Genomic DNA, 15,681 nt, shown 5'->3' on the forward strand with positions numbered 1-15,681 from the left:
TTCCTATGACAGTGGACAGGCTGTCCACACTACAACCACTGATGCCGGTTGTGTATGGGCTCTCACCTGGCCACAAATGGGATCAGTTTACCCCAAACGAAATTTTACCCTGCAGTTATCCAAATGTGAGTCGAGCATTCTATACAATGCTGTGTATATATATGTGTATATATATATTTTAAAAATATCCAGTATTATTTCGTTATTCGTGAGGGATATGTTCCGGGATGTTCTTGAATAGCAAATTTCATGGAAAATTATATTGGCCTACAAAAACATTTAAATGCATTACCTAACATAAATATGTAAATAAGCTTTTAAATCCACACACAAATTATGATCACATACACAATAAAAATTGGTGATAATAAACATAAAGTAAATAAAAATGTATATTCAAGTATAAAATAATAGTATATAAATGAACTTACCTGATCTCATAACTTTATCTCATTAATTTCTGACATCACATTCTCTCTCATCACTTTTTCTCATTACTTTCTTTCTCTCTCTCTCCAGATGCAAGTGTATAGTTGCAGATGCGATTCGTGGACAGCAAAAATAAAGGATAGCAAGTTCGTGAAAAATGTGGGACTACTCTACTGTATATACACGGTATATTAATAGCATATACATCCAATCTGGTAACACTGTTGGCAAAGCCATAAGTTCATATTCAGAAGGGTACGGTATCAAATCCTGGCGGGAGGTTTACTTAGTCCATCATCGCTGATAGAAATGAGCAACACTTTGATGGAAGTTAACAGGGGTTGTCCTATGGAGGGACTCGGCCTCACCATGGGAATGTATAATTTCCATCACTGGCTCTGGACCACAAGTGAAGATGACCGATGCCCAAATTCTATTTTGACACTTTAATATTTGAATTTAAATACATTTGCTGGTGACACGCACACACACTCGCAGTAAGGGTGCGTGTGAAAGCACTGCTGTGCACAGGCGACGTTTAGGGAAATGGCCCTGATTCAAATGTGAATATATAATTGCCAATATGAACATTTTGGCTAACATTAGAACATTCACAAGATGCGCCATTGCCCAAAAAGTAATAAAAAGTAATGGTCAAACTCAGGAATCAATTTATTGACTCTGTGCACATTGGCTTTAGAGGTGAGCTCGCTAACCACGGAGATATTCAGCCACTTACTGTCTGCACAAACACAGCAACACCATTAAATTTGGCCAACACGAGCATATTCACAGGTACGCAAGCGGCGCTCATATAATTGCACGTGTCTTTACTTAGGACACTGCAGCTGACGCACCGGTTCTGCTGCTGGTGTTTCCATAGGCGTGTGTACACATCGAAGGTGCGCGTGAAGTGAGGTTGCCAGTGGTTTTGTCCATACTGCGGCAGGTCCCTGCAGAGTGAAGCCAGAATGGAAACATTGCCAATATAAAAAAAAAATGTCACAAAACAAACCCCTGCAGTCAAATTATTTACAATTGGGCAGAAACACAAAAACAATACTAGTAGAAGCATACACCACATAACACTACATGATTCCAGGGTTATTTCAGGATCATATGGCTGGGTGGCTCTGTGGCAGGGCACTCCATTTACAAGTGAAACATGATGAGTTCACATCCAAGTGGGGGATCGACACGGTCCATCAGTCCTCTGGGGCTAAAAACATGGGTACCATTTTGCAGGAAATCAACAGTGGTTATCCCATGGGTAGTCTGAGCCCTACGATAATGTGAAATTTACAGCAATGACGCAGCGCCACCAACAGATGAGTTCTTGAGTCAGTCCTCTTTTCTGTTACTCTCTACATTCAGCTGATTAAAAATCTTCTTGTTAGACTTGTATTAATAATTTGTGGATACAGAGCTGCAGTCTTCATGCTTCGATGTGTACACATAATGCTTTGTCTGCTGCTTGATTTTCAAGCTCCTTACATTTGACGTATTTTGCTCTGAAAACGTCCTGTGCCCTTGATTCGCTGTCAACAAATGTGCTAAAGGCATTTTTTCTGGAGCTGCTGTTATTCATTTATAACAAGGGGGACATTTCTGAAACTCCAGCCAATCATAACAAATACGTGCAATTTATCACATCATTGCAGAGTCAGTAACACGCCACACCATGGCCAAAGGAGGCCAATGCCGACTCTTCTGATGTCGAGAACTACAGACCAATCTGCAACCTAACCTTCATGTCAAAGGGTGTCCAGAGAGTGGTCTGTCACCTTCTTGGAGCAACATGGCCTTTATTTAAAGGCTTCAGTCAGCTTACAGGTGGTACCACTCAACAGAGACTTCAGTTCTCATGGTCATCTCAGGCGCTCTCCTGGCATCTGACCATTGCAATGTAACACTCCTCACTTTACTTGATCTGTCGGCTACTTTTGACATAGTCAACCACAGCATCCTCATCGACCGTCTTCAAAAAGCTTTCTGCATCCACGGATCCACGCTGCCATGGATCAAGTAATTCATAGTGACGAATACAAACTCTGCTTTCGGACAGCAGTCGACTAAATCAACGGTGCAGGTGGCGGCATGGCGCAAGGCAGTGTGCTGGAACTATTGTTCTTCCTCAAGGTTGCCGATGTCATTGGCTCGTCATCATGGTCTCGGTGTGCGTTCCTATGCTGATGACACGCGGCTCTACTCTCACAATGAAGCTTCCATCGTGCATCACACAGCTTCCACACCTGGTCTTGTGTATCGACAGCATCAACCAGTGGATGTCGTCCATTTGCCTAACCCTAACTGCTATAGTGGTGAATCGTTACGCGCACGCCTGCCTAGTGTGCCGACATGGAAATGTGCGCCACACACGAGCGCATACCGTAGGCCGTTGAAGAGCTGCCGTGACTTGTCAAGGAGGTACGTAAATTCGGAGACGGCACGCCTCTCGTCACCTGCCATGGGCTCTGCTGTCTCGATCCCCGTACCCTGCCCACTCACCATTGCGCTCATCCTGCCCTAGAGCACACACACCGTGAGCAATCAACTCCCTCAGCATTCACACCGTATACTCACCTCAAATCGCTTTAGCACGCAACAGCATATGGCAACAAACTTAACACAGCCTGCAGAGCCTTCTATTTTAAAAAAATAGTCTTAAATAAATAAATAGGTGTGCCTTTCATTGCTTGTATTATGTATACAAATGGATATGCCATCGTGTGCTTGCTATGTGTGTGTCAACTGACAACACTGGACACCCTAGAAAATAACGCGTTCCATCTCGAGAGATCAACCAGGTGAAATATATTAATAAGTAAAGTTAATACAAATACACAGATATATGTGAACTATATTTATAGCCCATTGAGACAAATGTCTCGTGAGCAAGGGAGATTTAATGGGTGCAAAACAAAATAACGATACAATTGTAAAAATCACGTGTATGTGGCAAGAATGTGAAAATCATTAATTGTGATATGCACAACAAGAAAAGTCACGCAAAAAAAGCTTTCAACTGTACATTTCGCACAGGTAAATGGCAAATGTGCAGTGTTGTGAAATAACAGCAGCTCCTCCGCCATCACCTACACAACAAAAAACCCACATCATTGCGTTTAGGGGTAGTTGCTATAGCTTTCTGCTTAATGAGTTTCCAAAACATTTGCAATGCAGAAAAATAAAATGTGGGAACCACATAAACATCACTGAATACTCCTTTGTAATCAATTACTCTAGCCCCTTTATAAATAAATGTTGGCTGCCCAACAATCCTGCCTCCCCCCTGATGGTGGGAAACTCCTTATAGGCCACAGCGAGCATGACATGGCTGATGATGCCGATGATATAAGGCCACAACCCATCACCTCCCGTCCAGCGGCGCATTTGGGAACAAGAATGCAACTTTTTTCTCCAACTTATGCGATCATTTGAGTTATCGAACTGATAAAATCAGTAGAGTAATCGATTACTTGAGTGATCAGATATCTCAGTGCTAAATCAGAGGTAAAAGCACCGATTCCTTTCCAGGATAAGTGGAGATTATGATGGTGTGATATCATACAAAGCATAATTTTTGCATGTTCACGTGTGCCCGCACACGTGCCTGTTTCGCCAACACATGTTCACTAACGTATTCACACAGGCATGAACGCATCAACAGATTTACTTTTGAACGAATGGGCAGGTAATTAGGGTTCACACGACATCCGTACAGCACACAAACCAGACCACGTGCATTAGGATGACAAACACACACGAACACATGTGCACCTCACCACATGATGCTATGCATCAACACTAGAATTATTCATGGACACGTGCAGCAACGAATGAACACATAATACACTCATGCACCTAACCGTCTGACATACGCACATACATGTATTGTAAATGACACACACAATGCATGAATCACATAATCCAGCACGGGTACTTTTTCATTTGTGCTGCTTTCATTCTCTGAACCCCCCTGCAGTCAGTGCTTGTCGACTCCCTGCCCAAGTCCAGCCTTAAGATATTCTTCGATGACCTCATCCCTTTGTCAGTCTCTATGTATTTATGAACATGAATGCATTAATTATTCCTCCCTTTCCCCGGGACACCCACGTCTCTCTGTCGCGCACAGCAGCGACTTGTGGTGCGTGGAGGAACACGACGACACGCGCCTCCGATTAGGCTACGTACGGTGCAAAATACATTCATCATACATACAGACACGGGCCTGAACGTCAACGCGCACACACGTACACAAGTGCACACACAGGCACACGTGCAGGAACAAGACACGTCCCACACATGCAAACACACGTTGTGCTTACACGTGCACATACACGCCTACACACACGCATCTGCACACAAAGATCCTCCGTATAGTTTGAACAGATGTTTGGGGCAAGTGCGGTTAGCACTACACCTGGCCACTTTTGTCTCCCCAGTAGCGATGTTAACACACTGCACTAGGTACTCATTTGAGGCTGCACACCCACCTGAACGCACACACACCTGCACATACACACAAAAGAGCAAAGTCCCCCCTAAAGCCTTCACAGACTTCAGGGTCAAGTGCTGTAAGCAAGCACCTATGAAGGCCGGCACGGCACACGAGGGGGTGAGTGACAAGCACCGCGCCCGACCGCCCTTGTCTCCCCAGTGGCGATGTTGCACTTACACACACCTGCAGGCACACACACCTGCACATACACGCACCTTCACGTACACACACGCGCGCCTGCACACACAAACATGCGTCTTCACCCGCACACACCTTCACACCCCTGCACATACCAGTGACGTGCGGTCAGGTCAATGGCTGGGGAGGCACTGGCTAGTGTCAGAGCCAGATTCACACACTGAGGGGGGCGTGGCCTCACTGAGGGGGGCGTGTTAGACACATCCCCCTCAGTGAGGCAGATGTGATAGCTGCCTCCCCTGGTGCTTTTTCATTGCAGTTTCATGACGAGACCAGCGAGCCAAAATATATTTATACACACATGTGAAATAAGTTACCTGGAGTATGGAAGGCGAGGACGTTAAATGAAGGGGTCTACAAACATTACATTGGTGACATACTGAGATAGTAACAGGCACGCGCTTATTGCCCACGCTCCATCCAGTTACTGAGGGGTTTCGCAATCAGAGGGGAGGCTGAGCTCGTCGCTGCCTCACCACTCGTCGCTTCCAGTATTTTCAGCAGAGCTCCGCAAATTCGGCGATTTTGACTATAAAAATGATTGGAATCGTACAGAAATGACATTTATAACACAGATCAGTGGAAAAATCTTAATATTTATTTTATTTGATTATTCTTTTTTTTTTCGTAACAGATATTCACATGCACACGAGCCTACATGCATACACCTGCACGACACACCCCTGAAGGTACACACACGCGCCTGCACACACAGACACGCACCTGCATGTACAGTGAGGGAAAAAAGTATTTGATCCCCTGCTGATTTTGTACGTTTGCCCACTGACGAAAAAATGATCAGTCTATAATTTTAATGATAGGTTTATTTGAACAGTGAGAGACAGAATAACAACAACAAAATCCAGAAAAAGCATGTCAAAAATGTAATAAATTGATTTGCATTTTAATGAGGGAAATAAGTATTTGACCCCCTCTTAATCAGAACGATTTCTGGATCCCAGGTGTCTTTTATACAGGTAACGAGCTGAGATTAGGAGCACACTCTTAAAGGGAGTGCTCCTAATCTCAGCTTGTTACCTGTATAAAAGACACCTGTTCACAGAAGCAATCAATCAATCAGATTCCAAACTCTCCACCATGGCCAAAACCAAAGAGCTCTCAAAGGATGTCAGGGACAAGATTGTAGACCTACACAAGGCTGGAATGGGCTACAAGACCATTGCCAAGCAGCTTTGTGAGAAGGTGACAACAGTTGGTGCGATTTTTCGCAAATGGAAGAAACACAAAAGAACTGTCAATCTCCCTCGACCTGGGGCTCCATGCAAGATCTCACCTCGTGGAGTTAAAATGATCATGAGAACGGTGAGGAATCAGCCCAGAACTACACGGGAGGATCTTGTCAATGATCTCAAGGCAGCTGGGACCATAGTCACCAAGAAAACAGTTGGTAACACACTACGCCGTGAAGGACTGAAATCCTGCAGCGCCCGCAAGGTCCCCCTGCTCAAGAAAGCACATATACATGCCCTTTTGAAGTTTGCCAATGAAAATCTGAATGATTCAGAGGACAACTGGATGAAAGTGTTGTGGTCAGATGAGACCAAAATGGAGCTCTTTGGCATCAACTCAACTCGCCGTGTTTAGAGGAGGAATGCTGCCTATGACCCCAAAAACACCATCCCCACCGTCAAACATGGAGGTGGAAACATTATGCTCTGGGGGTGTTTTTCTGCTAAGGGGACAGGACAACTTCACCGCATCAAAGGGACGATGGACGGGGCCATGTACCGTCAAATCTTGGGTGAGAACTTCCTTCCCTCAGCCAGGGCATTGAAAATGGGTCGTGGATGGGTATTCCAGCATAACAATGACCCAACACACACGGCCAAGGCAACAAAGGAGTGGCTCAAGAAGAAGAACATTCAGGTCCTGGAGTGTCCTAGCCAGTCTCCAGACCTTAATCCTATAGAAAATCTGTGGAGGGAGCTAAAGGTTCGAGTTGCCAAACGTCAGCCTCGAAACCTTAATGACTTAGAGAAGATCTGCAAAGAGGAGTGGGACAAAATCCCTCCTGAGATGTGTGCAAACCTGGTGGCCAACTACAAGAAACGTCTGACCTCTGTGATTGGCAACAAGGGTTTTGCCACCAAGTACTAAGTCATGTTTTGCAGAGGGGTCAAATACTTATTTCCCTCATTAAAATGCAAATCAATTTATACAATTTTTGACATGCTTTTTCTGGATTTTTTTGTTGTTATTCTGTCTCTCACTGTTGAAATAAACCTACCAATAAAATTATAGACTGATCATTTCTTTGTCAGTGGGCAAACGTACAAAATCAGCAGGGGATAAAATAGTTGTTTCCTTCACTGTACACACCCCTGTACGCACAAACACGCACATGCACGTACACAACCCCGCACGTACACACACGCACATGCACGTACACAACCCCGCACGTACACACATGCACACACAGACACGCCCCTGCCCGTACACACCCCTGCACCTAACCACACGCGCCTGCACGAACACGCGTCTACACGCACACCTACACCTACGTAAACACACGCACCTCCCTTACACGTACACACACGTACACACGCGCCTGCACGCTCAGACACGGACATGCACGGACACACCCCGTCACATGCGTCTGCACACACACGCGTCTGCACGCACACTTGCACACACACGCACGCACACACCCCTTACACGCACAAACACACGCCTGCACGTACACACACGCGTCTGCACACACACTTGCACACACACGCACGTACACACCCCGACAAGCACACACACACACGCGTCTGTACACACACTTGCACACACACGCACGTACACACCCCGACACGCACACACACACGCACGTACACACCTCGACACACACACACGCACGTACACACCCCGATACGCGCACACACACACGCACGTACACACCTCGACAGACACACACGCACGTACACACCTCGACAGACACACACGCACGTACACACCCCGACACGCACACACACGTACACCCCCCGACACGCACACACACGTACATACGTACACACCCCGACGCGCACACACACGTACACACCCCGGACACGCACACGCACGTACACACCCCGACACACGCACACGCACGTACACACCCCGACACACGCACACGCACGTACACACCCCGACACACACGTACACACTCCGACACACACGTACACACCCCGACACCACACACACGCACACACACACCCCGACACGCACACACCCCGACACGCACACACCCCGACACGCACACACCCCGACACGCACACACCCCGACACGCACACACCCCGACACGCACACACCCCGACACGCACACACCCCGACACGCACACACCCCGACACGCACACACCCCGACACGCACACACCCCGACACGCACACACCCCGACACGCACACACCCCGACACGCACACACCCCGACACGCACACACCCCGACACGCACACACCCCGACACGCACACACCCCGACACGCACACACCCCGACACGCACACACCCCGACACGCACACACCCCGACACGCACACACCCCGACACGCACACACCCCGACACGCACACACCCCGACACGCACACACCCCGACACGCACACACCCCGACACGCACACACCCCGACACGCACACACCCCGACACGCACACACCCCGACACGCACACACCCCGACACGCACACACCCCGACACGCACACACCCCGACACGCACACACCCCGACACGCACACACCCCGACACGCACACACCCCGACACGCACACACCCCGACACGCACACGCGCTCCAGCATCCACGACCGCTCACCCGCGCTGCACAGCTCCAGGCTTAACGTCAGCGAGTGACGTCACGCGCGAGCCGACTACGACAAGCCACGCTGAACAATGCAAAGCGCGATTCGAAAATCAGGAAAATACCAAACTGCTGATGAGTCAACGCATGTCGAAACCGGACAATGGGATGTGTACAAAAATATACTTTAATTGTTTTTGTGTAGAGGGCTGGTATTGTGGGAAAGATGCGTCTACAGTATTGTACTGAGGGACTACTGTGTGTTATCTTGGTGTTGTCTGGGGCTGTGTTGCTTTTTCTGCCTTGCACTATATTGATAAATCGGACTTATAACAGGACCCTGCGGGGTGGGCTGGTAGGAACGAATAACCAAAGAATATAAACATAATGTATTATTACACTTGTTTAGCCAGGAAAGCGTCACTGAGTCTAAAGGTTTTTGTAGGGTCATGCCAAGTGTTTGCAGTAGGGGGCGATGTTGCTACACGGACGGATGGACGGACGATATAATCGATTGTAGGCTGGTTCACTTCGTTCCTACCAGTATAATTAATTTCTTATTTATATTTAGTGACTTGCTTACCATTATCTCTATTTTGCACTCCTATGTGTTTTTTGTACTGTTTGCTATTGTAACTTGCTCATCCGCCAATGCTGGATATCTGTGAAAGAGAGCTTCATAGCCCATCGGATTCCTCCTGCAGTCGAAATAAAGATTCTGGTAGTGAATTGGCAGGGCCCTCTGTTCCATGCGTGTCAGGGCTATCGTCACAAGAGCTCTGCGTGACGTAATATCACAACACGTGACAACCGTCCCCCTGTAGTCAGTCAGCTTCACACGCGATGATTCGTCGCTTTACGGCTCACTCCCCCGGTGAGTTGAAGAACAGTTGTCAAACACCAAATGTATTCCTGCGATAGCAAGCGATTTAATTTGGTTTGCTGTGTCGGGTGGTGGAGGGTTCTAAATCATGCAAATTTGATCAGATCATGACGTTTCCTAAGGGGCCGTCCATAAATGACGTCACGCGATTTTGGACGATTTTTGACCCCCCCCCCCCATCGTCACACGGCGTCACAAAACGTCAGACCCCCCCCCCCCCCCTCAAATATGACGTTACAAAGCTCTGCTTCCTCCCCCCAAAAAATAAAACATGCTTCAAATCGCTTTAAACTATTGTCATTGTAGTGCGTATTTAATGTGCCACTGCACTCGGATGTTATAGGAGAAAACATTTATTAAAAGTCTATATAATTAAGTAGAACGTGTTGATATTTATTTAAAGTTGCGCATTTTGATGTGACGTCACATTTCTCACCCCCCCCCCCTCGTCACACATCGTCACAAATGTCGGACCCCCCCCCTAGGTGCGTGACGTCATTTATGGACGCCCCCTAACCAAAAACGTCAATTATGAATTAGGCACGTAGGGTTTGTGAGAATTGTTTCATTTTATTGTTTTATTTTTATTATTTTATTACTTCCCTTCTACGTGACTTTACCGAAAAAACCAAGAAGACGTAGGGTTTCCTTCTAAACAAATATCACTTTGTGAAATAGCCCCCGCCCCACGAGTTTTAAGCCTTAACATTTAATAATGCACCCATTACATGGGTAAGGGAAGCTTTAGAGTAAACGTATTCATCTTATATTTGTTCAACTGACAGTCCAAGAATGTGTTGTTTTTAAACTGTCATCACATTTTAATTGTATAATTACGGTTATTAGATTGATAACATTAATTACAATACTGTATTTCTGTTTTTACGAGTTGTAGGGTACAATTGTAGTGACATTGAATGTGTCACCGTAGCGCGTGCCGCTGGGAGATTGGTAGACAATACAGGGTGTTTAAAGAAGATGCACACAATTTCAAAGCAGTATATTTCACGATGGCAATATGATACAATTACACAAAAAGTTACAAACGGTTTAATGAGTTATTAAGTTTTACTAACCATTTTATAAAGCTCTGTGTGCCCTCCACCTGCTGTACGGACAACATCGAGACGATAGTTTAATTCGTCCCAAACGCCTCTCAAAGTGTATTCTTCCACTGCCGTGATTCTGTTTTTGAGGTCATCCAGATTAGTCGCTAATGGTGGCACAAAAATTTGGTCTTTGACGTATCCCCACAAGAAAAAGTCGCAGGGTGTGACGTCTGGGGATCTTGAGGGCCAAGAGTGTAGCGCCAAGTCTTGGGGTCCTGTGCGACCTATCTAACGTTGAGGCAGTGTGTCTTGCGAATGACTGAGGCTAGGGCAGGGGTGGGCAAACTTTTTGACTCGCGGGCCACAATGGGTTCTAAAATTTGACAGAGGGGCCGGGCCAGGAACAGATGGATGGAGTGTTTGTGTGAACTAATATAAATGACATCATTACATGAAAGGATTTGGCCTTTAACGGGTAGCAAAGCATTTATTTGCAAGGCAATTTAACAAATTCACGAACATGAACAATACAAAAACATGTCGTAACGTGACTGATCAAACATCATGAGGACATCTGAGGCCTGCGCCCAAACCAATTACCTCACTTGAACTTATTTATTATCTACATTAACAGGTTAGAGCAGCCACGCAGGCTGTGTGTCGGAGATTTGGCTCCAACCTCGCCGCAGCAACACATAATCACTTTCAGTTTCAGTGGGAACAGTGTTGTTGATCTCCCATTTTTGCCAGTGCATCCAAGTCTGGAGTTATTTTGGTTGTGGCAATTCTCAGGATAGATCTGAGGTGCTGATCCGTTAACTTTGATCTGTGACGGGCTTTGTTGGCGTTCATGACGCTGAATGTCTGATCACACACATAAGTCGAGCCAAACAAAGTCAGTATCTTCTATGCAATCCTCCGGAGGTTTGGAAACGTGGCTCTGTTAAGTGAAGCATAAAAGTCATTCAGTTTAACAGAGTTGAACTTCTCCTTTAGGACGGAGTCAGACTAAAGATCTATCAGTTCCAACTGCAGCTCCTGTGGTGCTGTTTCAAGGTCTTGTGACAGGGGACAGGACACCAGCTGAAGTGACTGTTCAATGTTTTTGAAATCAGAGAACCTACGGCAGAATTCTCCGTGCAGGTCCTCAAGTAATTTGCTGTATTTTTTGCGTTTCGCGGTGCCTCTTCCTGCATGGCAAGTGTGGGGAAATGAGCAAAAGATTTGTTCACAATTTGTCCAGAGAACAAAGTGAACTTGGATTTGAAGGCTTTCACATGTTTGTACATGTCGTGAACAAACTGATCTTTCCCCAGTAGTTTCACATTCAGCTCATTCATGTGTGAAAATATGTCCACAGCAAATGCAAAGTCACTAAGCCAGTTCTTGTCGCTTAGCTCAGGGAATTCGTCAGATTTCCCCATCAACTACAAAAATGCGATGATGTCCTCTTTCAGCTCCCACACTTGTTGTAACACTTTCCCTAAACTTAACCAGCGGATACGAGAGTGGTACAGCAAGTCCTGATGATCCGCATCAGTTTCCTCCAGGAACGTAATAAACTGACGGTGCTGAAGTCCCCTTGTTCGTATAAAGTTCACAAGTTTTACGACTGGATTCACGACATGATTAAGCTGCAATACAGACTTACACAGGGATTCCTGATAGATGATGCAGTGAAGGAAAATAAGATCCTGGACAGGGTTTTCCTCTTTCACTTCATCCTGGATTATTTTCAGCAGCCCAACATTTTTTCCAGTTAAATTTGGCGATCCATCCGTTGTGACATTGACAAGTTTACTCCAAGGTAGCTTCATTCTTTCGATGACAGCAGATACCTGGTTATACAAGTCCTCTCCCCGCGTTGTTCCTTTCAGGGACTCCATGGTCAAAAACTCCTCTGTTATCGCAAAACTGTCAATGCCTCGGATAAAAATGAGGAGCTGAGCAGCGTCTTTTACGTCCGTACTTTCATCCAGTGCTAGTGAATATAATTCAAAGGAATCAGACTTTTTGTTTAGTTGACTGGCTATATTTTCATCAATCAGTTCCACACGGCGAGTCACAGTCCTGCGTGATAAACTGACTTTTTCAAATTTGCTTTTGATCTCCGGACACAAGATGTCTGCTGTCTGTACCATGCATTATTTTACAAACTCGCCTTCGAAGAAAGGCTTGCTAGCCTTTGCTATTTCGAATGCCACCAAAAATCTTGCCTTGGTAGTTGACTCTTGAATCGCAGCTTGTCGGTGAAAAAAATGTTGCTGAGTCTGTAAATTATCTGCCAACCTCTGAGCTGTAGCCGTCCGTTCTTGTGTTGACTGCTTGCTAGCGTAGTTAGCATGCTTCGTAGCAAAGTGACGGCTGATGTTGTACTCCTTGAAAACTGCGACAGTTTCTCGGCATATCAGGCATACAGCCTTCGATTGGACTTCAGTTAAAAGGTATTTTGTTGTCCACTCCGTGTTAGACACTCGGCACTCATTGTCCACTTTTCGTTTCCTTGATCCGCTCATTTTACAGAAAGGCTCACAGGGCAAAGCGAAAAAGTGAAGGGAGCACCGCATCTAACTCAGCAATGTAAACAAACCCTGAAAATGGCGCTGACGACCCACAATGCATTGCGAGATCATGTGCCCTTTCGAGCCCTATACGCCACACTCCCGGTCAAAGTGTGCCATCTAATGGCGAAATGGGGGCATTACAGGCGGAAGGTAAAATTTAATTTAATAATAATATTTGGACAAGTTTGGCGGGCCGGATTAAAAAGCCCAACGGGCCGTACTTTTCCCATGTCTGGGCTAGGGGCTGTTTGTGCGCTGGGAGAGGCATCTAGTGGTAATCGTTTGAAACTCTTTGCTCCGCCCTTCCAAGTGGTAAGAGTTCATGGGCGGTTCGTGGTTGTAGAGATATAGCGATTTCAAATCGGGTCCATCGTTTTAAAACACTCTGTAGAATTAGGGGTAACAGCCCGTTTTACCAGTTGCACTTGTGGGCAAGGCACGGAGCCATCTGGGGCATCGGTCCCCAACCTTTTTGGCACCAGGGACAGGTTTCGTGGAAGACAATTTTTTCACGGACGGGGGGGGGGTTATCATTGGGTCTTTTCCCCTTTTCAAAGAAGCTCTCCAGCAACGTTTGTTTTTTACTCATTTTGGCTAGGGTTAGCTTGTGGGCTTACCAAAACTGACTGAGACAAGTGCGCAGTGCGGGAAAGAGGCACGGACAGAAGTGGTAAATAAAATCATGGGCGGGCCACGCGCAGACTCACCGCTCACCTCCTGCTGTGCGGCCCAGTTCCTAACAGGCCACGGATCGGTACCGGTCCGCGGCCCGGGGGTTGGGGACCCCTGCTCTGGGGGATCCAGAGGGGTGCGGGGCTGAGGGCGGAGCCTGGCCACGCTGTTAAAGATATGGGGCGAGCTCATTATATCCTGAACACAGTCGGGGCGGCCGGGATCTGGAATGGAACTTGTCGTGCCGCCGTCGTCGTCGTGATCTTCGCCCTCTGCAAGCTGTGAGTCTGGCAGCATGTTGGCTGTCCCGACCCGGTATATAGTTATCTCCTAAGGCTGTGAAGGCCGGAATAAAAGGGAGTACCTTCTACTAGTGCCTTTGAATTAGCACACTGCACAATTATGAAGGTGACATGTTGGTAACAGAGATGAAGATAATAATGGGGGTGTCGATGCCTCTGCATATGAGAGGCTGATGTGCGGCTGGCATCGTGTGGCGCTTGCTGTGTTAAGGAGGCCCCCACAGCCTATGCAGGATGAGCAGTATTCTTAAACGCCCAGCATTCAAATGCCATTGTCCGATCGGGGGACAGCTGTGAAAGCGAGGGAGGAGACCTCGTCTCGAGGATGCCAGGATCATAGGTGGGCAAATCAACTAAACTAGGAACGATTCGTATTTTACTCGGTAAAGTTAACTGAGATATAACTGTTTTCAGATGTGACCTGGCCACAAATGCCCAATTTATGTGGCTTATCATGTGGAAATCTATAGCAGCCAAATACTCGTATGTGGATTATAAATGTGGAAGGAAAAACCGGAGGACCCGGATAAAATTACACGTGACTACAAGGAGAGGGAACACACAAATTCCAAATATACAGCAGGCTTCATGGTCGGGATCAAACCCACGACTTCCTGCATCCGAAGCAAGGTAGTTAACATCTTGCCACCGTGGCGCTGAGAGTGGAATCCTAGAGGAACCAATGGCTAAAGAGACAGTGAGCCGCGAGAGTCGGGAAGCGCTGCAAAGATTCAGATGGTACTCTTTGGTTATTTCGGTAAAGTCACGTAGGTAAAAAATAATTAAAGTTAAAAAATATAAATGAAATAAGAAATCAAATAAATTCAATCTTTCTTATTTTTATTTTTTACTTTTATTATTTTTTACCGACGTGACTTTACCGAGAGAACCAAAGAGTATAGATCCTTGCAGTCACGAAAACTTTAAATCTAGAATTCAGATCGTAGTGAAGTTGTGACGACTGGGGCTGTACTGTACTATATAGTACTATACCGTACTATATAGGACGGCGGTAACGCAGATCGAGAGTCTGTTGAAGATGGAACAGAGGACTTCAGCGACTGGGGGCAGCCAAGACGAAGAGAAGAACCAGGCAGAGAACTTTACTCTCGGAGTACAGGAAAAGCACAGAAAAGTTAGCTGGGTATTGCTCAACACGGCATTTTCCATGAATAAAACCCCCGCGTTCGAGGAGGTCTGCCTGTAAGTTAACGACGCTATCTACTGAAAGACAGATACAACCCTCCTGTTGAGCATGGTGTAAGAGGGCATGTTTAAAATATGTAAATAAAAAAAATAACTTTTTATATTTTACA

General features: G+C 46.4%; 1 protein-coding gene across 9 annotated transcripts in view; it reads right to left on the reverse strand.

Annotated features, from left to right (window-relative positions):
- The window catches only part of SCAI (suppressor of cancer cell invasion), a 52,718-nt gene extending 43,772 nt beyond the window's left edge, over positions 1–8,946 (reverse strand). For 3 of the 9 annotated variants that reach the window (XR_013639474.1, XR_013639475.1, XM_078870653.1), the window contains exons 1-3: positions 5,019–5,177; positions 2,819–2,955; positions 1,287–1,382 (exon numbers count right to left, since the gene is read on the reverse strand). Coding sequence is in view for 6 of the 9 variants with exons in the window: in XM_078870653.1 (XP_078726779.1) it covers positions 1,287–1,382; positions 2,819–2,949 (227 nt within the window). In the remaining 3 variants the exon portion in view is untranslated. Of the gene's footprint in view, positions 1–1,286; positions 1,383–2,818; positions 2,956–5,018; positions 5,182–8,910 lie in introns of those variants that run through there. The other 6 variants (XM_078870651.1, XM_078870652.1, XM_078870654.1 and 3 more) reach the window with 3 other exon arrangements.
- Between the last annotated feature and the right edge of the window lie 6,735 nt (positions 8,947–15,681).

This window comes from Lampetra fluviatilis, chromosome 30 (assembly GCF_964198595.1).
Source record: "Lampetra fluviatilis chromosome 30, kcLamFluv1.1, whole genome shotgun sequence".
NCBI classification, from domain to species: Eukaryota; Metazoa; Chordata; class Hyperoartia; order Petromyzontiformes; family Petromyzontidae; genus Lampetra; species Lampetra fluviatilis.